General features: G+C 39.5%; 1 protein-coding gene and 1 non-coding gene across 3 annotated transcripts in view; both read right to left on the reverse strand.

The window, feature by feature from the left end:
* Positions 1-25,918, reverse strand: part of LOC134842257 (uncharacterized) — a 43,517-nt gene that overhangs the window by 16,884 nt on the left and 715 nt on the right. The window contains exons 2-4 of one of the 2 annotated variants that reach the window (XR_010162487.1): positions 24,556-25,343; positions 18,364-18,781; positions 17,741-17,920 (exon numbers count right to left, since the gene is read on the reverse strand). Coding sequence is in view for 1 of the 2 variants with exons in the window: in XM_063858521.1 (XP_063714591.1) it covers positions 17,793-17,920; positions 18,364-18,781; positions 24,556-25,343 (1,334 nt within the window). In the remaining variant the exon portion in view is untranslated. Of the gene's footprint in view, positions 1-17,734; positions 17,921-18,363; positions 18,782-24,555; positions 25,344-25,918 lie in introns of those variants that run through there. The other variant, XM_063858521.1, reaches the window with a different exon arrangement.
* On the reverse strand, positions 19,109-19,190 carry Trnas-gcu (transfer RNA serine (anticodon GCU)). Its single transcript has one exon. It is a non-coding gene; the product is annotated as a tRNA-Ser (tRNA).

Raw genomic sequence — 25,918 nt, forward strand, 5'->3', positions numbered from 1 at the left:
GAACTTGGGCTGTATCACAGAAAAGACCCTTTCCATTTTCAATTCACGAATATCATAAGCACCTTTTCGGCCAACCCCAACTCCGATGTTAATGCAACCTGGTTTCGTAATCATAAGGACCGTCTTTCCCATTATAGCTCCTCCAGTATTTTATATCCCCGGTAAGGAAATATAAATCAAATGAAACAAACCGCAGTGAAAAAAAATGTGCTTGTGTGTATTTAATTGTAGCTCGTAACTCTATGCGGCGCTTAGTTCAATTCTAAAATCGGGGGCTAGTAAAATAGACAGTTCCAATAAAAACGTAATTTGGACGCTAAATTTTTTAAGTAGCATTTTTGACAGAAAGCAAAGTGCTAACAAAATTTATTGCCAAAAAAATTTCAAAAACTCAAGAAGAGCATATAATCCCATTACATATCAAAATGTTTATTATGAAATGCATGAATTATGCAATTGCCTGATGTGAAAAATTGATTTGCTTTTTAGCAAGTTCGAAAGAAAATTAATTGTAGTCACTAAACAAAGTTCAAGCACGAACAATACAATTACGTCTAATTTCACATAATTGGAGTTTTAAATTCATTTTTTCTGGTCACGTCTAATTTGCTCGTCGTCTAATTTCCTAGGCCCCTAAAAATCAACAATTCACTGTTGAAGGAAGGTACGATGATGGCTTTAAAGTAAAACAAATGAGTAACAGTAAATACGCAACATGAAACAAACAAGCAGTAAAAAAAGCATGTGAATGTTTGTTTATATATTTATAACTCGTACTTCTATGGAGCGCTTGTTTTAGTACTAACAAAATAAGATTCAATTTTGAATGCAGGCACATCGATTGTCTTAAGAAATGACCATTTTTTTAATATGATGTTTGGAGCAAAGTATTCGTGACTACTGCAACTGCACCAACGTAATGCAAGCTTGCCAACAGAGGCTAGGACTAATACGAAAAAAAACGATCATCACCACGAAGCGGCGACTTGCGCTTAACGCACGTACTGGCAACTTTGATCCAAGAATTTGCTTAATTTCAAACGACTGAAAGAACATGTCGTGTTTAGGAAATTCTTCAAAAATCTGGTGGACACATATATAATTAAATACAAAAACGACAGTTGTTAATGCTACATAGCATTAAGTTGAAAGTATAGTATAAAAAAAGTATAGTCTCTTGTCAAAACCAGCTATATAGCCCAGCGTATACATAGTGCGTTCCGGGGATTTCGGCGTGGGTTCGATTCTTGTTATATACCGCCACTGGCTATTGTCGTTTGGTCGTTGATTGAGGAATGACTGTTTTGTATTCTAGAGTGATGAAGAAGTATCTATGTTGGATGTGCGGTCTAGGCTAGTGAATCTTCAACTCAGGGATGCGCTTTGTGATATCAGTCTCAACCTTCTAAGGAACTGGCTTTCTGTTCAATTAAAAGTGAGTATTACTAATTGAATTGTCTCTTTTTGGCCAGCTCCTGATTATAATGGCTCTCTCAATATTACTGAACTAATCATCAGTTTATTGTTTACATTAAACAAATATAATTTAACACTTTCACATTGACATTTGGAATAGCAATTGAATATTTAATATGCTCCAATTATGGTAATAAGTTAAAAATGACTAATGCAGGCGAGAAGCACTGGTAATTAGTTAAGAATGACTAACATAGGCGAGTAGCACTATGTTACACTACCACGCTTGTTGATTCTTCCCTGGCGGCTAATTATGGAGGAAGGCACAGATCGAAGGATCAAAGAATCAATAACTTAACTGAGCATTTTGGTTAATTTACTGCATTTGGATGTCAAGTTAGAGTTGCACGAGCACTTTATAATTTTAAGTATAGATGTAACTAGAGTAAATAGGTGATATTCGCAAGTAGATTAAAGTGGAACTCAAATATATGCAAGTGGTTGTCCCTAATGGTTCAGTTACACAGAAAGTGGGATTTAAATCTTTTAGTAGCAATATTATACTTTCAAATAACAGTTAATGGAAGCCACGTAGTCAGTCTTATGGGTGATTTATGAATGTGAGTTCAATGAATACCAGTAACTGGTCAGATTTGGCTTAAGCTCTCCTCTCTTCCTCTTTCGTTAAAGCTCGTTTTGTTCAAGACAACCTGTGATTCTTGTGTTCTGCTGATGTTCCCCATTGAGGAGCAGGCTGAAGTTAGTCTTGATCGGTTGGCTGGCGTTTGATAGGCATTCAGTTCTGCTTGTGTCAGTACCATGTATTTCTCACGAAGCTGCCCTTTCAGAAGCTGCCCTTTCTGCCCTGGTTCCATCCTGCCCTTTCAGAAACTTCGGAGTCAATCTTCTGAAGATGGCAAATCGGTGGTAGAGGTATATGGCTAACGCGTGTAAAAGCAGGCTTCCAATGAAGACTGTCAGTGTTAACGTCAGAGAGATTTTTAATGGCACATACTGTTCCATTTTATCCACTAGGGTGGGTTTTAGCAATATCATGTGATGGGCGATCGGCTTTGTGATGTCATTTAGCTGGTCTGTTTTTGTCAGGTGAGGGCTGTCTATCAGTTTCGCTTTTACTTCCCGCAGTAACTTAACTCCGGCATTTGTTTTTGATTCATAATACGGGAGTTCTGTTAAGTCTGGCAATTCTGAAAGAAGATACGACAAGGGGTCCGGCAAGTTCATGGTCATTCGTTTTGCTGGAATTTTGTCACAGCTAGCGAGATCCGGCCTGATTTTTATGTATTTGCTGATCAACTGAGTCACACAGTCTAATGTTATCAGACAAATATTACAGCCTGCATGATCTTCCCGTTTGGGGGTGTTCAGCTCTTCAAGGCTGTACTCTCGTAGGGAAAATGACGCACTGGCTGATGTGATGAGCCAAATCCCGTAGCCCAAATGCGTAGCTTTCTCCGAGGTAGGGAGAAGTATCTTTTCCGTTTCGCACACTTGCAATGCCGTCATGATTGAGTGGAAATATAGTGTGGCTAGGCATGACGACTGGCCAAGATGTGTCTCCATTGTTTGATGGCAGATCCGGTATGTTGAGCTTCCCAAACAATTGGCGTACTGGTCTTCTGTCAGAACTGTTGTTTCCATAGAGTCCTCTGAGATTGCCAGATATGATCCTTCAGTAACCCATTTGATGGCTTCGGTTGGGTCACCTTGTGGCATAGGTATCACATAGGCCCGGTAGATCTGGAAGGCTGTTTGACTCGATGCGTACGGTATTGCCAAGTTGAGCAGAAGTCCTTCCTCAATTGTTGTGACATCGCGAAGTAGTTTCGCGGCATATTATGAGTGGATATCGCTTGGCGGTATCGCAAGTGTCAATCGGTGGTTCTCCTCCTTTTATCTTTTGTATACTGCGTCTATGATCGCCAACAGGGATTCTCGCGGTACCAGAGACATCGGTAGTCGCTGGTCCAGCAGAGTTGGTATCGAGTTTATAACATTTGTCTTAAAGGCACAAAGTGCGGCTTTATAGCTTGTTATATCTGCGTAGACAACGCTTAGTAGTGATGCTGCTGTGTCGAAGTTGAAATTTATCTGTTGGTTCGAGAAAAATGTTTGTGTGCAGTCCCGCAAGATATGGAAATTGCATTGAATTGTAGCAAATTGTTCTTCGAGTATTTTTCCATTTTCGGTTTTGATTTTCGATGGTTTGTTGTTGAATTGCTCTGATTTCAGACAACTCATTCGAAACCGCAAAGACCTTCTCGTTGCTCGATGTTTCGATTTCTGACACATAGTCCGTAAGTGCCATTGAGTATTGTTCCAAGCACTCAATGTTTTTGGCATTTGCTTGAGCCTGGTCCTGGCACGATCCGAAAATTCCCATAAGTCCACATCCTCCTGAATTACCTATCATTATACCAGAGCCAAACAGACCAATTACGGCGATGGCCACTGCCGCAATTAGTGGACCTCCCCTGCGGGTACGTGTTGAGTCTAGTGGGTTTTTGTTGAGGAAGAGGGAAGTGTCAGTTCTAATGGCTTGGGCTCCTTGCTTTACTGCTGCAGCCTTATCCTCGATCATGTCCAGGAGCCAGTCAAGGTTGAATAGGTATGTCGTTGAATTGAAGTTCGTGGAAAAATCCAGAGGGCACTCTAAAGAGGGTGTTCGCCATTTCTCCGAAAGTTTGTTGAGGTAATTCCTCATTGCTGTCGTCATCGTGAAATTGTACTTTGGGAAAGGAATTAAGAAATTGTTCTTTGTGGAAGATTATCCCAGATGAAAGAACATCGTCGTAGGATGCCAAAGTACGGCCTACTTGTACGACGAGAAGCAATAGTAGCATTGTTCCTTCGTGATCTAGAGTAACTTTCCTGGTTAGTTTTGACAAATTACAGGGTGACCTGAATCACTGGTGTCTTCGTAGATGGTTAAGTAATTGGTATCGTGGTGTCCGAACCAGACCATCGATTGTAGTGCAAAGATTTGTGAAGAGGGCTACTGTGATAGTTCGAAAAATAACGGAGTAATTGATGTCGTCGAGATCGAAGTAGGCGTCTGTCTGCAGGGTGCAAATCGTTTCCGTGAGTTCTGCGGTTGTATTGAAACGGCAGGCAACTATCATGCGCAAATCGGCTACGGTGTATGCTATAATAATTATTACTAAAGGATCTTCACAAGAAAAGACCGAGTAAACTTCTCCCGATGTGTGGTCTACGTTAAGATCACCGAAGCCAATTAGGTCGATGCTGTACGGCGTTTTGGAAAGCAAGATGGAATTATGAATAGATTGCACGAGATCTTAAAGTTTTCGTGGTTCATGGAACTGATTTATATGATTGTGCTTGCAAGCGAGGTTCTTGGTCCGTTGTCGTCAACTTTCAATTTGTTAAATTAAAACTGTGGCTTCGTGTCGTTGGGTGGGCGTTGTGGTATTTATTTTCTACGGTATAAACAGGATGTTTGTTGTTTAGCCAAGTTTGGTGATTTTGATATTTCGGTGGCATTTACTTCCAATCATTGAGTTCGTATTCAGGCTGTGTTGGTTTATTTAAACACAAATAAGCTTAGTCACTTGTTCCATTCGGGTCACTCTGTATCATTCTCATTGTAAGTCAGCTCAAATACATTCCATGGGTATGATACGGACTCTGCAAATGTTCATTAAGAGGTCGACAAATTGTTGACTTTTGCCAATTTTATCTTGTCACTGCACTTAATTTGGCTCAAGCTCAAGTTGTATTCCGTATTGCAGTCAATTTTAATTGAATCACTGACTGTTAATTTAATCCCAGAATGTTCATCCGAGTAATTGACATTCCTTGTGTACCCGTTCTAAAGTGGCGAATGTCCCCAGTGAGTCAACTGTTTGTGGTGGCGAGTCTGGCTGATAGGGCGGGTCACTGTAGCGTCCACAATTTGCCGTTCGGACCGACAAATTTGGTTGGATTTCGGTACCACCTCGGGGGATCATCTGTCAGGGATTACTGCTGCCCAAGCTGAGGGCCTATGTGTCAGAATTGGACGGCCCCGTGGTCATGGTGCAGCTGACGGAGGCAATTTCGGTGATTGAGATTTCCTTCACCGCAAATGATGCTGACGTCAGGCTGTGGTGTCCCGGGGAGGAGCATGAAAAGTCCCTTTGTGGGAACAAAGACGAGAGTATTTAAACTCAAAATTTTAAACTTCAAGTAGTTTGTATTATCGTTGTTGTATATGTTTCTCGTTTTCAATTCATTCTTCATATTGTCTCGCAAGTTTTCTTGAAGAAGTTGAGCTGCTGTCTATAAAAAGGCCATAAGCAAGTGCCAGAAGCAACTCTCACTTTGTCGAATGTAAAAGGCCATAAGCAAGTGCCAGAAGCAACTCTCACTTTTTCGAAAGTAAAAGGCCATAAGCAAGTGCCAGAAGCAACCGAGGTAAGCCCGTGGCCTTTTCCCCGCGGGCGGACTCAACTACCTAATAGGGGTTAATTTATGCCCAATTTTTCATTTCGTTTTCTTGGGGGCCATTGTGCTTCAAACGTTTTTGTACATGCTGCCCGCTTATAATAAGATAAAAATATCAATTTCTGTGTTTTAGCTTTTACATTTCTGTTTTTCCTTGAGTTATTACTGCAGGTAACGAGAAGAGTTGTACTAATTTAGAATGGATGTACAAGTGTATATATATATATTTTTTAAGTTGAAAATGTGTTTCCCTCTGCCTTGGGGCAAGTTTGTTTTGTACTGTTGCGAGAATGGTAGCTTTGTGCAGTTCGGAGCTACGCGGTCTTGGTCGGAGCGTTCTCCGCTGTGCCGTCCTTTGGAGGAGGAAGTTCAGGATGGCGACAGCTCCATGACGTTCATGATCGTCACGGTGGCATCGTCTCTGCTGTTCCTGGTGGGCGTTGTTATAGCTGTGCTAAAGCGCAAGTAGAAGTCGAGTTGTTTAGTGGACTGTTGTTTTAGAAACTTTAGACTTTTAATTTTACTTATTTGGCTGTTTACTTTTAATTCATACTCGTACTTTTTCTCGGTGTTTTCATAAGATCAGTGTTGAGTGCTCATGCGGTTTTTTCGTTTTAGCTTTTTGGCGTTTGGGTATAGTATGTCACGTATCGCTTAACTGTTTTCATCGCTTTCGTGAATAATATGCATTTTAATTAAATTTCTTATTTTTTTTTCTCAAAGTTAGGAACTAAGTCTAGCTTTTTCTGATTCTTCGCGTTTTAATTGACTGAGAAATTTTCAGTTGTGAAATGGAACATAACGCTGACGCTCACAACATTGTTGGAACTTCCAAGCGAAAGACCAGATCTTCCAAGGATGATTTAGTTGGCCGTACTTATTTGCATGAGGTGGCTGATTTTGCCAAAGGCCTTCCTCAGATTGTGAGTTTGGACAGTTTAGAGGAACTGAATCGAGAGGAACCGGCTGTATTTCGAAAGTTTATTTCGGTAGAGTACAAGGACACCCATCGACGAGTAAGTCATATTTCTTTGGTTCATTTCTTTTTTTTTTCATGGCATCTTTTTGTTTCAGTGTACTATATCGTTATTATTTTGTTCGTAGCGCCTGTTGCGAGAGCTCGTATATGCCGATCGGGCCCGTCGAAGCTTCAGTGTTCTCGATGATCGGCCTGGCCCTCTGGGAGCCAAGACTCTTATGGGCTTGTTCCCGAAGGATGTGAAAACCAATCCGAATTTCTTGAACATATGGGCTCCTTACGGTGCTCAGGTGTCTGATAAAGCGTACGGTTATTTGATTGTGACGGAGGGTGAAAACTTCACGCGTTTTCATTCTGACTTCGATGAGACCATCGATAACCTAATTACCCTCTATGGTTGTGATACTAAGACGTGGTTCTTTGTGAAGCAGGGGAAAATAGCGAAGAAGTTGGAGCTCGACTTTAGGACGCCAGAGTTGTTTCTGGAGTGTTTATTGCAACATGGTCACCTGCTGACTTGTTGTCTGCAGATGTAGGGGACACTATCTATTTGTCTTACGGGTTTGTTCATTGTGTGGTCACCCTCAACAACATTGCTGGATGTGCCTCGCTGCTGTCGGTTAGGCTGCGTGTGCCTTAGGCGAGGTATGAGCGTGTCTGGCAGACGGTCGCTAGCACTCTGCATGTATCGAAACGGAGGTGGATGAAGTATGCAGATGGTCCGCTTCATAAAGACTTGAAGAAATAATGGTGCAGAAGTTTTAGTGAATATCATTGATGTAGTACTGTGTAATTGTATACGTTTAGTTAAAAGAATTGAAGGCATTCCTCTGCTCGTTTTTCCCCGAAGTTGCTGTCTCCAAGTGGACCGGCGTGCACCAGGCTCCTTATTAGGGTTCTGGAAAGCAACCGCACCAAAACTTTTAAATTTCGTCCACATGTTCGGTCGGGGTCCCGAAATTTTTTTTTCGTAATGCTTGAACAAGGGCAACAGGTGGATTTTTCGAGATCTCGCGAAGTTGTTTTCTCCTAGTGGACCAGCTGCCAGCAAGCTCCTTATTAGGGTTCTGGAGATCAATCGCACCAAATTTTTCAAAATTCGTCCACATGTTTGGTGGGGGTCCCGAAATTTTTTTATTCGTAATGCTTAAACATGGGCAACAGGTGGATTTTTCGAGATCTCGCGAAGTTGTTTTCTCCTAGTGGACCAGCTTCCAGCAGGCTCCTTATTAGGGTTCTGGAGATCAATCGCACCAAAATTTTCAAAATTCGTCCACATGTTTGGTGGGGGTCCCGAAAATTTTTTATTCGTAATGCTTAAACATGGGCAACAGGTGGATTTTTCGAGATCTCGCGAAGTTGTTTTCTCCTAGTGGACCAGCTTCCAGCAGGCTCCTTATTAGTGTTCTGGAGATCAATCGCACCAAAATTTTTAAAATTCGTCCACATGTTTATTGGGGGTCCCGAAAATTTTTTATTCGTTATGCTTAAACATGGGCAACAGGTGGATTTTTCGAGATCTCGCGAAGTTGTTTTCTCCTAGTGGACCAGCTTCCAGCAGGCTCCTTATTAGGATTCTGGAGATCAATCGCACCAAAATTTTCAAAATTCGTCCACCTGTTTGGTGGGGGTCCCGAAAATTGATGGTGGTGATTGAAAGGGCAGGATGGAACCATCGCACTTCGACCGGTGCTCTCAGTAGCAGCATCTGACAGGAAGGCCTTCCAAAAGGAGGGGTCCAAGCTTCGTGAGAAATACATGGTACCGACACAAGCAGAACTGAATGCCTATCAAACGTCAGCCAACCGATCAAGACTAACTTCAGCCTGCTCCTCAATGGGGAACATCAGCAGAACACAAGAATCACAGGTTGTCTTGAACGAAACGAGCTTTAACGAAAGAGGAAGAGAGGAGAGCTTAAGCCAAATCTGACCAGTTACTGGTATTCATTGAACTCACATTCATAAATCACCCATAAGACTGACTACGTGGCTTCCATTAACTGTTATTTGAAAGTATAATATTGCTACTAAAAGATTTAAATCCCACTCCTGTAACCATGTTATATACCGTTACTGGCTATTGTCGTTTGTTCGTTGATTGAGAAATGACTATGTTTTGTATTCTAGAGTGATGAATTATCTATGTTGGATGTGCGGTCTAGGCTAGTGAATCTTCAACTCAGGGATGCGCTTTGTGATGTCAGTTTCAACCTTCCAAGGAACTGGCTTTCTGTTCAATTAAAAGTGAGTATTACTAATTGAATTGTCTCTTTTTGGCGAGGTCCTGATTATAATGGCTCTCTCAATATTACTGAACTAATCATCAATTTATTGTTTACATTAAACAAAAATAATTTAACACTTTCACATTGACATTTGGAATAGCAATTGAATATTTAATATGCTCCAATTATGGTAATTAGTTAAGAATGACTAATAAGGGCGAGTAGCACTGGTCTTTAGTTAACAATGACTAACATAGGCGAGTATAGCACTACGTTACAATTTTAACCTAAGTCGTTTCATTTGAGAATCCTATTTGAGCCGAACCTGATAGAACATAAACTGCTAAAAAAAAATCGGTTCAAAATTAGTTTGCAATTGAGTTTCTGTTAATTCAACTGCGTGAACTGAATATGATTTCATTGTGAAAATCACAAATCACCATATCAGCGCATGATCAACCCCACTTTTTTGGCTGGATACGTTTGATATAGTCACAATATTTCGATCATATTTCTTGAATTTGAAACCGATTCTGTTTTGTTTATCTTTAAGTTGAGCAGAATATGTTGGTGCCGCGACTCGGGAAACAACAGCCGAGGACCGACCCAGCGCCGTGGCGGAGAAACACAAAGTCGACCCAAACCGATAGTCCCATTGGCCGAACGACCACATGACTGACAACAGCGAATCAGCCAAAATTAGCTGTACCGACCAATTGGCCGAACAAATACCGAAGCTACCACATTGTTTGGTTTTCATAGAGCCCCGTGCAGTGAGTAACTTGAACTTCACAGTCCTTCCCAAGCTCACTACCCACCCGACGACTGAAAAACCGACAGCCCTTCTCGGCACCCAAAATTTTCTCAACACCCGAAATTTTGTGGATTTTTTTGGCTCTAATTTTAAAAAAGCATAAAACAAATACTTTAAAATAGAGTATTTGAGACGAGCTTAGTTCCATAAACCACTTGTGTAAACTCACCGAGTGTTAACATCCCTCATAGGTCAGATACAAGTGTCAGCTTGCCGAATCCAAAAGTAAATAGTACGTATGAGCCGCCCGAACAGCTACCTTTGACCAATTTTTACAACTACAACCCTTTGAGGCAGAGTCTCTTCATAAGTCTAATATTCGACAAGCTAAATGCCCATTCCTCAACAATTTTTTTCCTCAAATACTTCTGCTAATTTTCGGTACCAACCACTTTCACCCACTAACGTTGGTCGCCTCAATTCTTCAACAGTCACCTTCCCCCTAGCCCATACTATGTCACACAACCATCGAATGTTCAACCGTTCTTTAGCGGAAAAACAACTTTTTATGTCGGTAATCTTAATGCTGTAGACGATGCTGGCGTCTTAAAAAAATGAGTGTAACCAATCTGGGCCAATTACGTCTTCTGGCAGTAAACAAATCACTAATCAAGATCTAGCTGAAATCTTGACACTAAGCCAGAAGGGTCCCTTGCCTGAGAGGAAATTGTCTTCTTTCGACGGAAGTTCATTGCAGTGGCCTGAAAGGTTTGGTCAGTTCAAAAGCGCAATCGATGCAAATGTTGATTCTAACTGACATTACTCAAAACCTTCGTTTCAGGCAAAGCGAATAATGCAAATGCCGAATTCGCATACAGTGGAACAATCTACAAGGACGCTTTGAAAACTGTGGAGAGGAAATTCGGACAGCTACAAACAATTTTCGAATGTCTCCCCTCTCAAAATGCACAATTCAGAAAGCATTATAAGCTTCACTTCCTGTATATCCAGTCTCGTCGCTGATTTAAAATCGTTAGGCTATGAGTATTACCTAAAGAGTACATCCGTTTTGAATCAAATTACTTCAAAATTGCGTCCGAATATGAAAGAGTGGTGGTCGCTTCACTCTGTAAAGAGATGTTGGAGACAGCCAACCGTTTTTAATTTTAATGACTGGTACCACGACAAGGCTGAGGCACATGAACTTATGCGTGTCAGTCAGAATAAGTCACGATCTGAGGAGACTTGAAAAACTGGTTTCCATAAACCACTCAAAAATTTTTGACGCTAATTCAAAAGTTGAAAAACCATTTTATGCTCCGTGCCTTCAGTGTATTTATGGGAAATACCCCAATCCAACGAGCTCAGTTCTTCGCGCAGAATAGGTTGTGTTTTGCTTGCTTGCAACCTGACCACATATTCCGGAAATGCTCTAAAGCCCGCAAATGCACTAAGTCTGGTTGTGAAAGCACCCATAACGTGCTTGCTGCATGGTGCTGAGAAAGCGCAAGGCTTGGAAACTAGGAGGTTAAGATTAGTAATAAAACAAGCCATTCAAGTTCAAAAAATACCGCCCCCCTGAACCGGAATAAACCGCAAACTTAGTCATCGAACGTAGCCGGATCGCCTTCTCACAAGAAACTTACAGGACTCCTTGCTGTGCTTCGATTGGAAATAGGTTCAAGCACAGACGTGAACATTGCTCTTGTAACGTGCGATTCCTGTTTTATCCGCTCATGGGTCTCGGCAGGACTTGCACAGCGTTTAAATTTAATTGGGCAAAAGCTAGATATTCTGGTAAACGGCTTCAATTCGACGAAATCCGTTCCCATGCAACAAGTCGAAATGAACGAGCTTCAAAATTGCGTCCGAATATGAAAGAGTGGTGGTCTCTTCACTCTGTAAAGAGATGTTGGAGACAGCCAACCGTTTTCGATTTTAATGACTGGTTCCGCGACAAGGCTGAGACACACCAACTTATGCGTGCCAGTCAAAATAAGTCACGATCTGAGTAGACTTGAAAAACTGGTTTCCATAAACCACTCACAAAAGTTTCTGCCCCTGCTTCAAAAGTTGAAAAACCATTTTATGCTCCGTGCCTTCAGTGTGTTTAAGGAAAATACAAACCCAACGAGCTCGGTTGTGAAAGCACCCATAATGTGCTTGTTGCTTGATGCTGAGAAAGTTTTCAGCGCAAGGCTTGGAAACAAGGAGGTTAACATTAGCAATGACACAAGCCATTCAAGTTCAAACAATACCGCCCCGCCGAACCGGAATAAACCGCAAACTTCGTCAACGGACGTAGCCGGATCGCCGTCTAACAAGAAATTTATAGGACTACTTCCTGTGCTTCGATTGGAAATAGGTTCAAGCACAGACGTGACCACTGCTCTTGTAACGTGCGATTCCTGTTGTATCCACTCATGGGTCTCGGCAGGCCTTGCACAGCGTTTAAATTGAATTGGGCAAAAGCGTTGATGTTCCGTGACCATTGATGTTCCAATCCTGCAATACATGTTTCCACATGTGATTTCAATTAAAACTTTTGTCTACAACTACTCCGAGATTGAGATGATATTGGGAGAGAGGTAGAGAAAGACTTAAGCCTGAAAACTCCTCACGCATCAGATATCCGAGTTGACGTAGAGAAGGTATACTTAGTCCCCGTTAGCCCACACGACTCAAAAAACTGCTCGGACCGAAAACTGTACGTTCCCCAACACCCAGTTTTGCGCGTTTTGAACAGTGCTTCCAAGTTTCAAGGCAAATCACTCAGTGACTTCCTTCTTCTCGGACCAGATCTGCTGCAGAACCTGTTAACCATTTTCATGCGCTTCAGAGAGCACAAATACGCAGTTTCCGCGGATATCGAAGGCATGTTTATGCATGTCGGGTTACAAGAAAGAGATCAACGTTCCTTGCGTTTTTTGTAGCGGGAGGATCCCCCATCAGACGTGAGTATATTTCAATATACAAGGCATATATTTGGAGCGAAAGATTCTCCGACATGTGTTATCTATGCTCTTCGACGAACAGCCGTCGACAACCAAGATCGTTATCCCGATGACGCTTACATCGTGCTAACAATTTTTACATGAATGACTACCTTGGGTCTGTGAAAAATCCGGAAACTGCTTTAACGTTAAATCGCAGTTTAGTTGAACTGTTTAAGTTGGGTGGTTTTAATCTTACAAAATGTATTAGCAACGTTACCAATTTGTCCTTGAACCTACATCCCCTAAAACCAGCGCTAACAACAGTAAGGAAATTCTTACCGCTGTGATTAATCCGCAAAACGCATCGCATGTTTTCGGTCTCAAATGGGGACCACGTCACCGATACGTTGGTTGTGAGCAGAGGCGTAAACCGCAAACTCAAAGACTCACAGCGATCGGTTCTTAGTTTTGTGCCCTCCGTGTTCGATCCCATAGGTCTCCTATACCGTACGCGCACAATTGCTACTGAAAGATATCTGGCCATTGAGTGGTCAACAGTGGGACGGCTCACTGCCAAATGAGTTGTGACGCAGATTCACTGAATGGCACTCCGGCTAGCCAATTTCGGAGCAGCTCACAATACCTCGTTGCTATTTTGACTTTCCAGTAGATAAAGTTGAACTGCATATGTTCGGTGATAAGCTCATTGGACGTTTTCTGTTCTGTATCATTCCTTCGCGCTCAGAAAAACGCCTTATCCAATTGCCCACTAGCTACTTTTCTGAAGACTATTGAGAAAGCTCTGACGCTGAGTATTTACAAAGTGTTCATGTGGACAGACAGCACTATCAGTACTTCAGTGGTTGAACTCGACAACCAAACAGCCCGTGTCTGTAGCCAATCGAGTAGCCGAGATTCTGGAGTCATCATCAATTGACCAATGGTTCCACGTTTTGAGTTGAGACAACCCCGCTGACACTGAAACTAGTGGTATTACTGCTGAATTCCTCAAGCGAAGCAGTTGGGTCAACGGCCCTTCCTTTTTGAAAACTTCTGATTGGCTTTTCAATCCAAATAGGGAACTTACTAAGAGAGTTCGCCTGGATGGTCCGGTCTACGACCTGAATGAGGGTTTAGAGGTCTCTTCAAATTTTCCGTTCACTGCAGTTTCGACTGACTTTGCCACCCCTTGGGAAGAGTATAGCTCGTTCTCCAAAAAAAAGAGTAGTGGCATATATGTTGAGACTCTCACCTTAGCATAGACATTTCAGATCGCCAGATAAGGCCATAATTGATCCAGCAGAACTTGTCATTGCACAGGAAAAACTTTTGCAACTTTCGCAGTTAAAGTCAATCCCAGCTGAATGTAAGCAATTATCAGCTGGACAAACATGTGAAAACATCTAGCCGTGTATCATCGTATTCGCCTTTTCTCGGATCGAACGGTTTGGTTAGATCTAACGGCCGTATCCAACGTCTCTCCGCAACCGCGTTCGGAACTCGCCATCCAATTATTTTGGATAGCCGCCATCACTTACTCCGATTGTTTCTCAGGTTTTATCACATTGAGCACGAACATCAGTACGTCGACTACCTCCGTTCCGTCATTCATCAGCAATTTGTAGTATTACGCTTGAGATCTGCACTAAGAGCTATTGAACCACATTGCGTATGTTGCAGAAAGCGAAAAGCGTTACTCCAATGATATCTGACCTTCTTGTGGAGTGTCTAGGTTACAGCCAGCCACCATTCTCGAACTGCGGCGTCGACGTTTTTGGACCATTTCATGTAACCATTCATCATCTTCCGAGAAATGCTGGGGTTTTCTATTCACTTGCTTAACGGCACGCGGAATTCACATAGAGTTGGTTTCATCTATGGACACAAGTTCAAGTGTGATGGCTATCGAGCGCTTTATTTCTAGGCGAGGAACACCCTCGATAATTTGATCGGACAATGGAATGAACTTTGTAGGAGCCGAAAAAGAGCATCTTGTGTGCATCAAAAAGTGGAACGCAGAAGCTCCACTATCGCTCGTACACAAAGGCATTAAGTAGAAGTATAATCCACTTACTACACCACATCAAGGTGGAGCATGGGAGCGAATGGTGCGCAGTTGTAAGCGCGTGTTTTATGCAATCTTAGGGTCAAGAAAATTGACTGACGAGAATTTGAACACAATCATGCGCCTAGTTGAACGTTCACTTAACGCCCGTCCGCTCACTCCTGTTTCTGACGACCCAGATAGTCTGGAGGCTTTGACGCCGAATCATTTCCTTTTAGGTCAGCACAGTCTAACGTTTCCGTCTTTAAGGTCGGGTGAAAACTATTCTCACTCTAAACGCTATGCCCGTGCGCAGTCGTACGCAAACGCAATTTGACAGCGATGGTTAAGTGGGTACGTCCCCACACTCAATAAGAGAATTAAGTGGCATGCTCCTGCCGAAGTTTCTTTGAAAACGGGAGATTTTGTGTGGTTAGTTGAATCGACTAGCCCTAGGGGCCACTACCTACTAGCACGCATAATGTCGCTAAACTACGGGAAAGACAACACCGCCCGTTCCGCAAACCTTAGGACCGTCTCCTGAAACTACACTCGGCCGCTCAGTAAGCTCGTTCCAGTTGTCGCTCCTTCGTCTCTTCGTCAAAACCAGCTATATAGCCTAGCGCATACATAGTGCGTTACGGGTTCAAGTTCGGCGTGAGTTCAATTCTCACCTAAGTGGTTTCATTTGAGAATCCTATTTGAGCCGAACCTGATAGAACATAAAATGCTAATATTTTAATCGGTTCAAAATTGGTTTGCGATTGAGTTTCTGTTAATTCATCTGCGTGAACTGAATATGATTTCCTTGTAAAAATCACATATCACTATATCAGCGCATGATCATCCCCACTTTTTGGCTTGATATATTTAAGGTAGTCACAAAATTACGATCATAATTCGTGATTTTAAAACCGATTCTCTTTTGTTTTTACTTTAAAAATTGAGCAGAATAACAGTTATGTTAACATTTTCTTTTTAAATTTAACCAACCAGAGGCCTAGCCCGAAGGGCAATTATTTAAGTTTAACTAAGCTATGGCTATCTTACAAAAGCTCACACTGCGAATTGCAGCGCATGTGCAATTTGAACCCGCAATCATATGATTTCTGGGCACAATCACTACCGATGCGCCACAACGCCCTAATTCAATTAGCCGATAACAATTTACCCGACTCGCTTCATTGTATGTCTTTTTTCATTTAGAGACCTACCCAATGTAGTAAAACTCGCAATACATTGGCGCGACTCCTAACGTCACTGTTTTTAAGCCCAATATTGTACTCAAGCGTACGGTAGAAAACAGATAAAATTGTCGGATGTTTGCCCCAAGAAAGCTACTTTTGGTTCGAGAACTTCCAAGGGAGATGGCAACTGCAAAAAAGACAGTATGGGCTATAATTTTGCAAGATACGGGAAGAAAAAAAAACTTTTTTGATGTCTACTTCAGGATGTTTTACAATATAGCACCCGCCCAATTATATAAACTAAAAATCAGTTTTCTCAATTTTGAGGAATAATTTAGAATAATCTTTTCTCAAAATTAATTTTAATAAATTATCTTAATTTAACTGTTCCATCTCTTAAAATCAATTGCTCAATTTTGTTTCACTGCCGGGATCTCCACGTTAAATTGACAAGCTGTCTAACCGACCACCTGAAATGAACTGATCATCTTACCAACCACCTAAAATGGACTAGTCGTCGTACCCATCTGCATAATGAAGAAAATGATCGAAAGATGAAAAGGATGGGAAGAAATTGATAAAAGAAATGGGGGGGATCTAGGATTTTCTCGAGGGGGACACTGTTGAAAAAATATTTTACAAATTTTGATCGCCTTTTTTTCAGGTCGACCAAATTGATTTTACGACCTTCCCAGAAACCATTAAGGACTATTCTGACAAATTTCTGCGCCGCAGGCAGCATTTACAAAAAAAACAGGTCAAAAGGCCATTTTGGAGACTTTAGGAAGACTTCGATCGAAAAATCGCGCACTCCCTTTTAAAAGTTAAATATAGTCTTGACTTATTAATTATAGTCAAAAACCCCTTAGAAAATTGTTAGGGTCAGTCGACCGAGACTGGATGTCGTAAAATAGTACTGAAGGGGAGACCCTTTGGGTGGTGACGGAGTCGAGTCCCGGCAAATGAATCATCTAAAAAGGTTTTTTATGTAGTATTCATTTATAATTTTGTAACTTTACAGCTTATTCATGAATCAAAAATTGAGTTGCGAAATATGTTATTGCAAATAATCAGCAAAAAATTGTCTTCTCAAGGATCTTGACTTGAAAAACTGGACTAGAATGGATTTTAGGTTAAACAAAGAATCAGTCATGGAGAAAAAAATGGATTATAATCGATTATAAGGGATTTTTATAGTTCAAAAATATTCTATTATAATTGCTTTAAAATCCATTACGTGGTCTAAAATTTCCACGATTATGACTTATCTAGACAACAATTTGGTCAACAAAAATACTTCACAATCGATTTTCACCATTGCCATATTCCTCACTTTTATGTTCCTAAATTGAGTTTGTACCTTTTTTTAACTCTTCAATAAAAACGCCAACTTTTATCAAGTTTGGATAAATGACACTGTTTAGTTATGACACTGAGAATGTTTAGAGCCTACTTTACATCTAATGTGGGTTTGTATTAAGCAGTTTTCGTGTATTTTTGGTTAATTTTTTTACAGAAACAAAAAACTTTCCGAAACTTTTGTCAATTTTTTCTTCAGCTTTCTAGTGCAATCAAAAAACGACGTAGGTAAGATCCATGCTTGCAATCAAAAAACGACGTAGGTAAGATCCATGCTTTGATGGAAACAAATTTAACTCAAAATTGCCCCAAGCAATATTTCAATAAAATTAAAAATACTTGAAGATAAAATATCCTGGTCATTTATTGACCCGAGCAAAATAAACAGAAACGAAGCAGAAATATAAAGCAGAAGAGAGCAACTCATAGCTTGAGCAGAAGATGCTGTTGTCTGTTGAACATGGAACTCTTGGACTTCCCGACTAGAAAAGGAACATTGTTCCCAGCGTCCAGACTTGACTCCAGAGGAAACTGCGAAGTTTTGAGATGTTCTAAACATAACAGGAAACAATGAAAGAACAGTGGAAACATATTTTAAAGCATGAAGCAAACCATCTGCGAGACAAACTACCACGTTGCCCACTAAAAAATCTCAAATGTCTTTTAGTGAAGTCGCAAAATTCAAACATCTATCTATATTACCTAAATTTAGAGTTCAAATGTCTATACTTTCAGGCAATATAAACTAATTTTGAGATATAAAAAAAACTCGTCGAAAAACGCTAACTTTTGGTCAAAACCTTCCAAAAAGTTTCGCAAAACGGCCTTTCCTCCAAAAATTTACCGATCTAAAAAAATGTTGACAATTTTTTCAAATTGAAACCATTTGAAATTACCAACAATAACCAATAAGTTGACAATTTTTTATTTGACGGACATAATCGCCCACTAGGTTCTTTGTTTAGATTAATTCGACCGCTGAACAAGCTCTCACCTCTCCAGTTTGTTTGAAAGAGCGGCTTCACTTCAGCATTCACATTCAACTGCCTTTCACTCGTCTTCTTAATCTCTTCTCTCTTAATCACTTCAAACACTCCACTCGTAATATTCCATCTAATCAGAAAGGACGACTTGAAGAAAAATCCCGATAATCTGTCCACGAACACAGCTGGGATTTTAAACAGCACATTGTACAGCAATGGGCAAACTGACAACACAATTGTAGTGTAATCTGTCAAAATTAGATCCAAGTTCAGTTTCTGTAGGGCCTCGGAGTAATCTGAGTCAAGAATGGATCCCATCATTTCTTCGATTCCCAAGCACACTTCCGTAACTTTAAGAAAGCAGGATTTTTTCGATTTCTTCATGGATGTCGCCACCTCGTGGAACTTCAGACTCAAAGAACTACCCACCTAAGATAACATTTTGTATTAATATCAATCTTTAAGAAATGAAAGTGGCTAAATAAGCAGCTTAGAGAAATAAGCAGCTTAGAGTTACACATGTCGCTGCGCTGCATATTTAGCCATTTTCAGCGGTTATTTCACACAATGCAACAAATTACGGTGTAAAGAATGAACATCCTTTTCTCTTCACCATTACCAATGATTTTGCAGTGTGAAAATAATACTGTGTTTAAAACGAAACCAAACTCAGACGTAGTAATTACAAAATTTCATTGAATCCGACAGAAAAAGGTCTCCAAAAATTGTATTTCGTTGTTCGTTAAAAACTGTTTACGACAGAGATGGGATTCGAACCCACGCACGGAGACCGTATTGGATTAGCAGTCCAACGCCTTAACCACTCGGCCACCCTGTCTTGGCTACTTAACATGCGAGAAACAAATTGTGAAAATGGAACTGTTATCACACTGAACTTTCACTAAATGCAATTGACTTGCGGTTGGAATTTGGCAAGTTGCTCCAATTAGTGACATAATGCATTTATTAAGGTCATGTCATCACGTTGCTTGCACTTCACAACCATCGGCTCTTTTTCCTTTTCTCCCCACTTGCAAAACTTTATAAGGGGCACTTAGCATAGTGGTAAGGCGTTCACTTTAGAATCGTCAGATCGTGTAATCGATCCCATGCCATGGCAATGATAGTGTGTGAGGACGAGCTCTCACTTGACCTCTAGCTCCAGGTCTACCACAACCTGACCAAATTAGGCTGCAAAAGTGGTACCACGTGAAAGTTCTAGACGCACAAAAACGGCCTTGAGTCGCAAAAAAAGAGCATCCCTCAACAAAAAAACACAGTCTAGAATGTGGGGAAATAATACAAACGGACTATCCTCGACAGGACTGTTAAGGCCTACTGATAGCTCCTCTGCGATTCGCAGGAACTACGATTATTAATTAATTATAAATGAAAAGTTTGTTCACATTATTCGATTGTTATGAAAATTGGCATACGTACTAATAAGGCCATGGCAAGGCTCTTTTTCCTCGTTGAAGCTCGTGCGAGGTGGGGGGAAAAGAAAAAAGAGCCCAACCATCAATAATGAAGCCTGTCATTATTTTGGAACTCGTGACTCCAGAAAAAGCTTCAAGTTTGATACTTGGGCCCCTTCCATAAATCACTGAGCAAAACAAAAATAAGTAGTTGCTGTGTAAGAAACCAGATTTAAGGGGTGCGGACGCCTCTCCGCACCCTTCAAGGATTCGATCCCCCTTTGGTACTATTTCAAGACATTCAGTTATGACTAACCACTCTGAATTTTTTTTACAATACTAAAGGATACTATATTTGAAGGGGAAGCACGCGCAAGTTTTTGGTCAAAATCTTCCGAAAAAAGCCAAAAACGTTGTTCTGCGCTTGTCTTTTTTTTCAAAATGAATCACAGAAAATTCTTACCCCACTTAAACAAGCTGAAAAGAGAGACGAAGGCTGAAAACAACGAAAACTTTTGCTGAAATAATCGATTTTTTTTTTTAATTTTAAGGACAAGGAAACGATTAAGGAGGCTTCGGAAACTGGTTTACCTGGAGTAATAATAACATTTTTTTCTGGAACATTCGTAAATTTTTTGCGGCTTAAGCAACCAATTTTCCCAGCAATACTTCAAGACGCTTCATGAAAAAAGACACACCAATAAACCAAAAGAAGCGAAGCGAAGCAGAGCTTTGAACCACGACCATCTGCAATGAGGCTGCCGCCTTTAATTCAAGTGGAAAAATGTGAATGGAAAAAATATTGAGCTCCACCTAAGCCGAAAAAAAATCCGGCAGACGATAGTTCAACAAAATAACCATAAAGCAATTTGAACTATGAAGTTTTGCTACTCAAAAATATTAACCTCCGCAAAAACAGTAACAACATTTTTTTAAACAAGCCCTTGAACCCACGCAATAAAAAGTGAAATCGATAACATTTTAAAAACAAGGAACAAACAACAAAAAGGCCAAATTTCGAATAGATTGTAACTTCAAAAAGCCCAAAATAGATCTGTTGCTAATGCTAGATGATTTTATATGCAACAAGTTGTTAACCTGAAAAAAGTCGATGTTCCGATTTGATAATAATTGCTAGTTATAAACCTAAATATACCTAGTATAGAAAAAGATCTCGCTCAAATTTTAACCATTGCATTCGATAGCTACTTAAAATTAACAACATTATCTCAAAAAATGCCATTTACTCTAAATTTGAGATTCAAAATCAACAAAATTATCAAAAAAAAAAAACATTTTTTCAAATCGGATTGCAGCCCAATATTGACTTAATCAATTTTACTGTTGAATTTCTGGTGGAATTTAAAGCAACTTTTACGATCAGCGGACTTAATCTCAAGACAATCCAATTAACTTGCTACGCAAATGCTTTGGTGCTCAAAAACTGCTGTACTAATACTTTGCGATACGACCTCTAATGGTTTCCAAAGAAAACTTCATGTACCTCAAAAACAATCAAAACAAACAGGCTTCTCAATTGTTTTCGAATTTACCATTGACTATTGTTGGCTCCAAGATATACCTCATTGATTATTCGAGTAACGGTCTAGATGTTTTAAAGACGCCTCTTCAGGTTATCAAACCGCGGGTAAAGCACCCGGTTCTGGTTTCGATGACGAAACGATAAAACTCTAAGAGATAATGAAAAAAAGCTGCATTTCGACAGATATGAATCGTAGCTTTTTCACAAAGCTTGAGAAACAACAGTATTTCTACTCTCTAAACGACGCAATATGAAGCGACTAAGCCAAATCGCATAAGCGAAAATAAACAATCTGCATGAACGAAAACAAACAACAAAGAATGATAACCGGTGGCAAAGGTTGTTCGACATAATGTATTCATCAGAAAACTTATTTTTCAATTACTTTCTTCAATTTTGTGTCGTGTTTTGTGCATGATGTAATGAGAGAACTGTACGCACGCGGAGAACGTTATAGCTTACGGCATAATCGACAACAGTTATCTTCACAAAATAAACTTAAAAAAATATATTCAGACACCTTGAGTAATTTGCTTCTAATTACTTAAATGAAAAACCTTCTTCTATGAGACCTCGCTCGAAATTCGACTTGAAAAAGGAATCAAACACGGGTTTTTCTCCAAACTAAGAAAACGTTTCAAAATTTGTCTGCTCCTATTGAATTTTTTAAGCTTTGAATATATCACGCGACTCAGTTGTGGTACGTGATGTTGCGTTGGAAACGAAAAGCTAAAAAAAAACACACCGAATACCAAATTCCACCTCAATTTCAATGATCGGAGTAAAAACATACAGAAAAGAAGCTGCTATAAATACAACCAGCTGCTAATTGAACAAAACCTGAGAAAAAACGGTATTTAAAGTGCAAATATGCTGGAACGTTTGTTGAAATAAAAATAAATAAAAACTATCATAACACAGACTCGAAGCTGTGCTTCGCAAACAAAAGCGAGGAAAATGCAAAAAAAAAGAGCTAAAAACAGGCAAAATAAAGTGAAATACGGAAAAGATTAAAAACACACTTTGAAAAAAAAATTGTTAAGGCTAGGAGTATCACGTTCTCACATCTGCTCCACGACCCCTTGTGATTTTACTAACACTAGCCACCAATAAAGCAGCTACACTTTCTCTCAAATTACCAGTGATCTGCAGCAAGAATTTGACCAAAAACTTAAACTAATTAAGTGTTCCGGATTTGAATATCCGACCTGTTGATTAGGAGTCTCAGGTACTCGCATCTGCGCCAAGATTGCTTGGAAGTAAACTAACCGCCCAGATAACGCTGTAATTACCTGTTCTAATACTTTTAACACAGAGGCGAAGCTGAGCTTCGCACCACTTGCGATTCAAAACAAGAAAAAAGTTTTAAAAAGTCGAAAAGATAAAAAAAAAACAAGATCAGTTGAATGAATAAAGCTAGTTTTGAAACAAAAACAAGTCAAGACGAAAAAAATTGTAATAAGTATAAGAAGATAATGTACCCAGCGGTTACGAAGCCGAAAATACCTCGTCACAAGAAACCTTGACAGAAGTCGAAAAAAATCAACAAGACTTCAAACTTCTGAAAAATTAATAAGTCCACCTCACCCTCAAAACACTTTATTTGCTCGTCAAACAACATTATGAGCCTACTATGCCAATACAAAATAGGCCGAAATCTGTTAAGCACAAAAAAAATGATAAAAACAGCCGAAAAAAAATAATAAAAATTTAAGAATAAAGAGATATAAAGCCCCCTCAACCACAAAACACAGTCACGCACACACAGAACTTTTTTGGCTCATTGAAAGATGCAATATGAGGCCAAGAAGCCAATATAATATAGGCCGAAACCAATCAATCCGAAAAATTTTTTTAAAACAATAAAAAATTTGTTAGCATGGCAAAATTGAACTACAATTCTATTAGGAATTTTAGCATTTTGTGCAATCCAGAAGTGAGCATAAAAATGAGTTTCCAATGAAATGTTTCAAAATTACGTCACCAATCCGATAAAAATAAGCCGGAATCATATCGGTAGAAAACAGTTTTTAAAAGAAAATATATTATATATATATATATATATATATATATATATATATATATATATATATATATATACCAGGTCAGGTTTAGTTAAAATACAAACAGCACAAACAGAGAGAAATCGGAAAACTAAAATCAACTATGATTAGAAAAAAGAACTCAAAAAAATTTATAAAAAAGGCAACTAAGCCGACAAAACATCAACAGACAATCATCAGCAGCCAATTGTTTTTGAAACGCACTTTTTCCAGTTTGAAAAAAAAAACAGTTTCGATACCCGGGGGCGTCCAGGCTTACTCGTTACCTCCAGAAAACTAAGTGTGCCGGAGACACTTAAGTGATTCTGTTAAACTAGCTGTTTACCCAAAAAAGTCTATATTCCAGTTTGATAACGCTAGCTTATCGCAAGCGTAATCATATATTGTAGTGACACCGAGATACGTAAACTTCAAAATTTCAGAAAAGGGACTTTACGCTAAGCCCTGGAGTTTCCCTGCTTAAGTAGGGTAATAACCGCTTAATTAAAGGAAAAAACTTCTTCTTGCTCTTTCAATTGAAGTCTTTATCTCAGATTTGACAAGTTAATTTTTGAAAAAAGTGAAAAAGATTCCAAAATCGATCGAAAATTCAAAAACTTGACTTTTCCTGCATCTATAAACGTTCTCTATTAAATCATGTGAATAGCCTCTGCTCTATTCCCTGGTTTTTTAGATTGAATATTTCTGCACCCTGATTTTTTAGATTGAACTCTTAATATCAGATTTAGTTAAGAGTTTTCGAGAATAGTGACGAAATTAAAAAACAAAAACGTTAAAAAATCAAAAACGAATTTGGTTCGAAGTCCATATCAGCTTCTGTGACATTTCTGTGAAAAAAAATCAAAAGCGTCGCAAAAAAACAACAAATCCCATACATTACATAATCCATGTTTATTTCAAACAGGACCTAACACTAGCCAAAAATAAAGCAGCAACATATACCAATAAATGGTTTATGTTTGAAAATGATTAAATTGAAATGAGCACTTTTATTTGCGACTAAAGTTACAAAAAAATTCCTCGTAATAATACACTACGCTTCGCTTGTATAATAAATTGTTTCCAGTGTATCATTTATCAATTGATTGAAACCAAAAATCATCCTAAATGAACCCACCCCGGGAGATCGACAGCAGACTAATAATGTCTCTTTTCAGACGTCTCCGAGTTCATCAAACTTACCGGATTGTTCTCACAACTTCCAATTCGGTCATCCGAATAACTCACATGTTCCGACAAAAGTGTACTCTCCAATTTATCTCCTTGTGCAAAACTACAATTACACGCTACACCATTTTGAGAGAGAAACTGGGCTGAATTAATCTCAACACAATCAAAATTCATTGTTTTCTCGCTTTCAAGAGACAGTTTTTCTGAAGAGCTTTTGACATTAGCTGAGGAATTTTTATTTTGAGATGATTTGCCATCAAAAATGAACTCAACAAACTTCACTGTAAATCCATTTGTGTAAATTAAAGCGTTGTTGATGATCGTCAAATCTCGGTAAAAGTTGGGAAGCTTAAAGGAGCTTTGAGTTGGAATGTCTAAATACACGGACCAATCGTGACTATTACAAGCTTTGCCATCCTGATTATTATTTTTGATGTAACTAGAACTCGCAGTTTGCGGATTCGGGAACACATTAATCATCGATTGATATTCGAAATCGGATACACCCGAGGAAGAAGTCATGGCAAATTGAAGATTGAAGCTGCACATTTTGTCAATTCCGTGTACAATTAGTTTCGATTCATCATTAGGCCAATGATAGATCCAAATAATCACTTTCAGCGAAAGGTGCCGGCCTTCGAAAAGCGGGCTGGACTTGATTGTCTTCAGCGATAGTCGTCTGCTTTTGGGACTTCGGCAAATTGACCACCAATGGATTTTATAGGTGTAGGAGTCCACAATTTCATTTTGTACTGCGTCCACAGTGTAGGAGACCAAAAAGTTTCCGTTAGCAGTGAAACCTGTTGTTGTCAGTACGGTTTTATGACTCCATTGGTATTTTTGTTTCTTGGGACTTTTCTTGAACAATTTAGACCGGGTTTCGAAACGTTATCAATTTTATCATTGAAATCAGTTAAAATGAGACATAAGTTGTTAAAACTGCCCGTCGCATATAAATTTCACATTAACACTAGGAAAAATTCGAGATCTTTTTTGATACTCATTTTGAGATAATCGACAGCCGTTTAGTCCATCTGATTGACCATGGAGGCAAACACCACTTAAGCAAAATGCGAAAAGAAAAATAACGGGCCTTTAAAACAACTTTTTCGTTTAAATACGCAAAGAAATTATTGTACCATTAGAAAACATGTACGAAAACATTGGGTGATATTGATAGCTTCAGATCATATTCCTCAAAGCATACCATTAGAATTTTTTCCTAGCATTCACACCAATTAGCTCAGGTGTATTTTATTTACAGAGTAATGGGAAAACTGAATCACTCAACCTGGTTTTACTTAACTATTAACTAAATTAGTCGAGATATTTACATAACATTGCTAATTTTCTCGCCTCATTTGTCATAACTTGC

The sequence above is a fragment of the Symsagittifera roscoffensis genome, chromosome 3 (genome assembly GCF_963678635.1).
Source record: "Symsagittifera roscoffensis chromosome 3, txSymRosc1.1, whole genome shotgun sequence".
NCBI classification, from domain to species: domain Eukaryota; kingdom Metazoa; phylum Xenacoelomorpha; order Acoela; family Convolutidae; genus Symsagittifera; species Symsagittifera roscoffensis.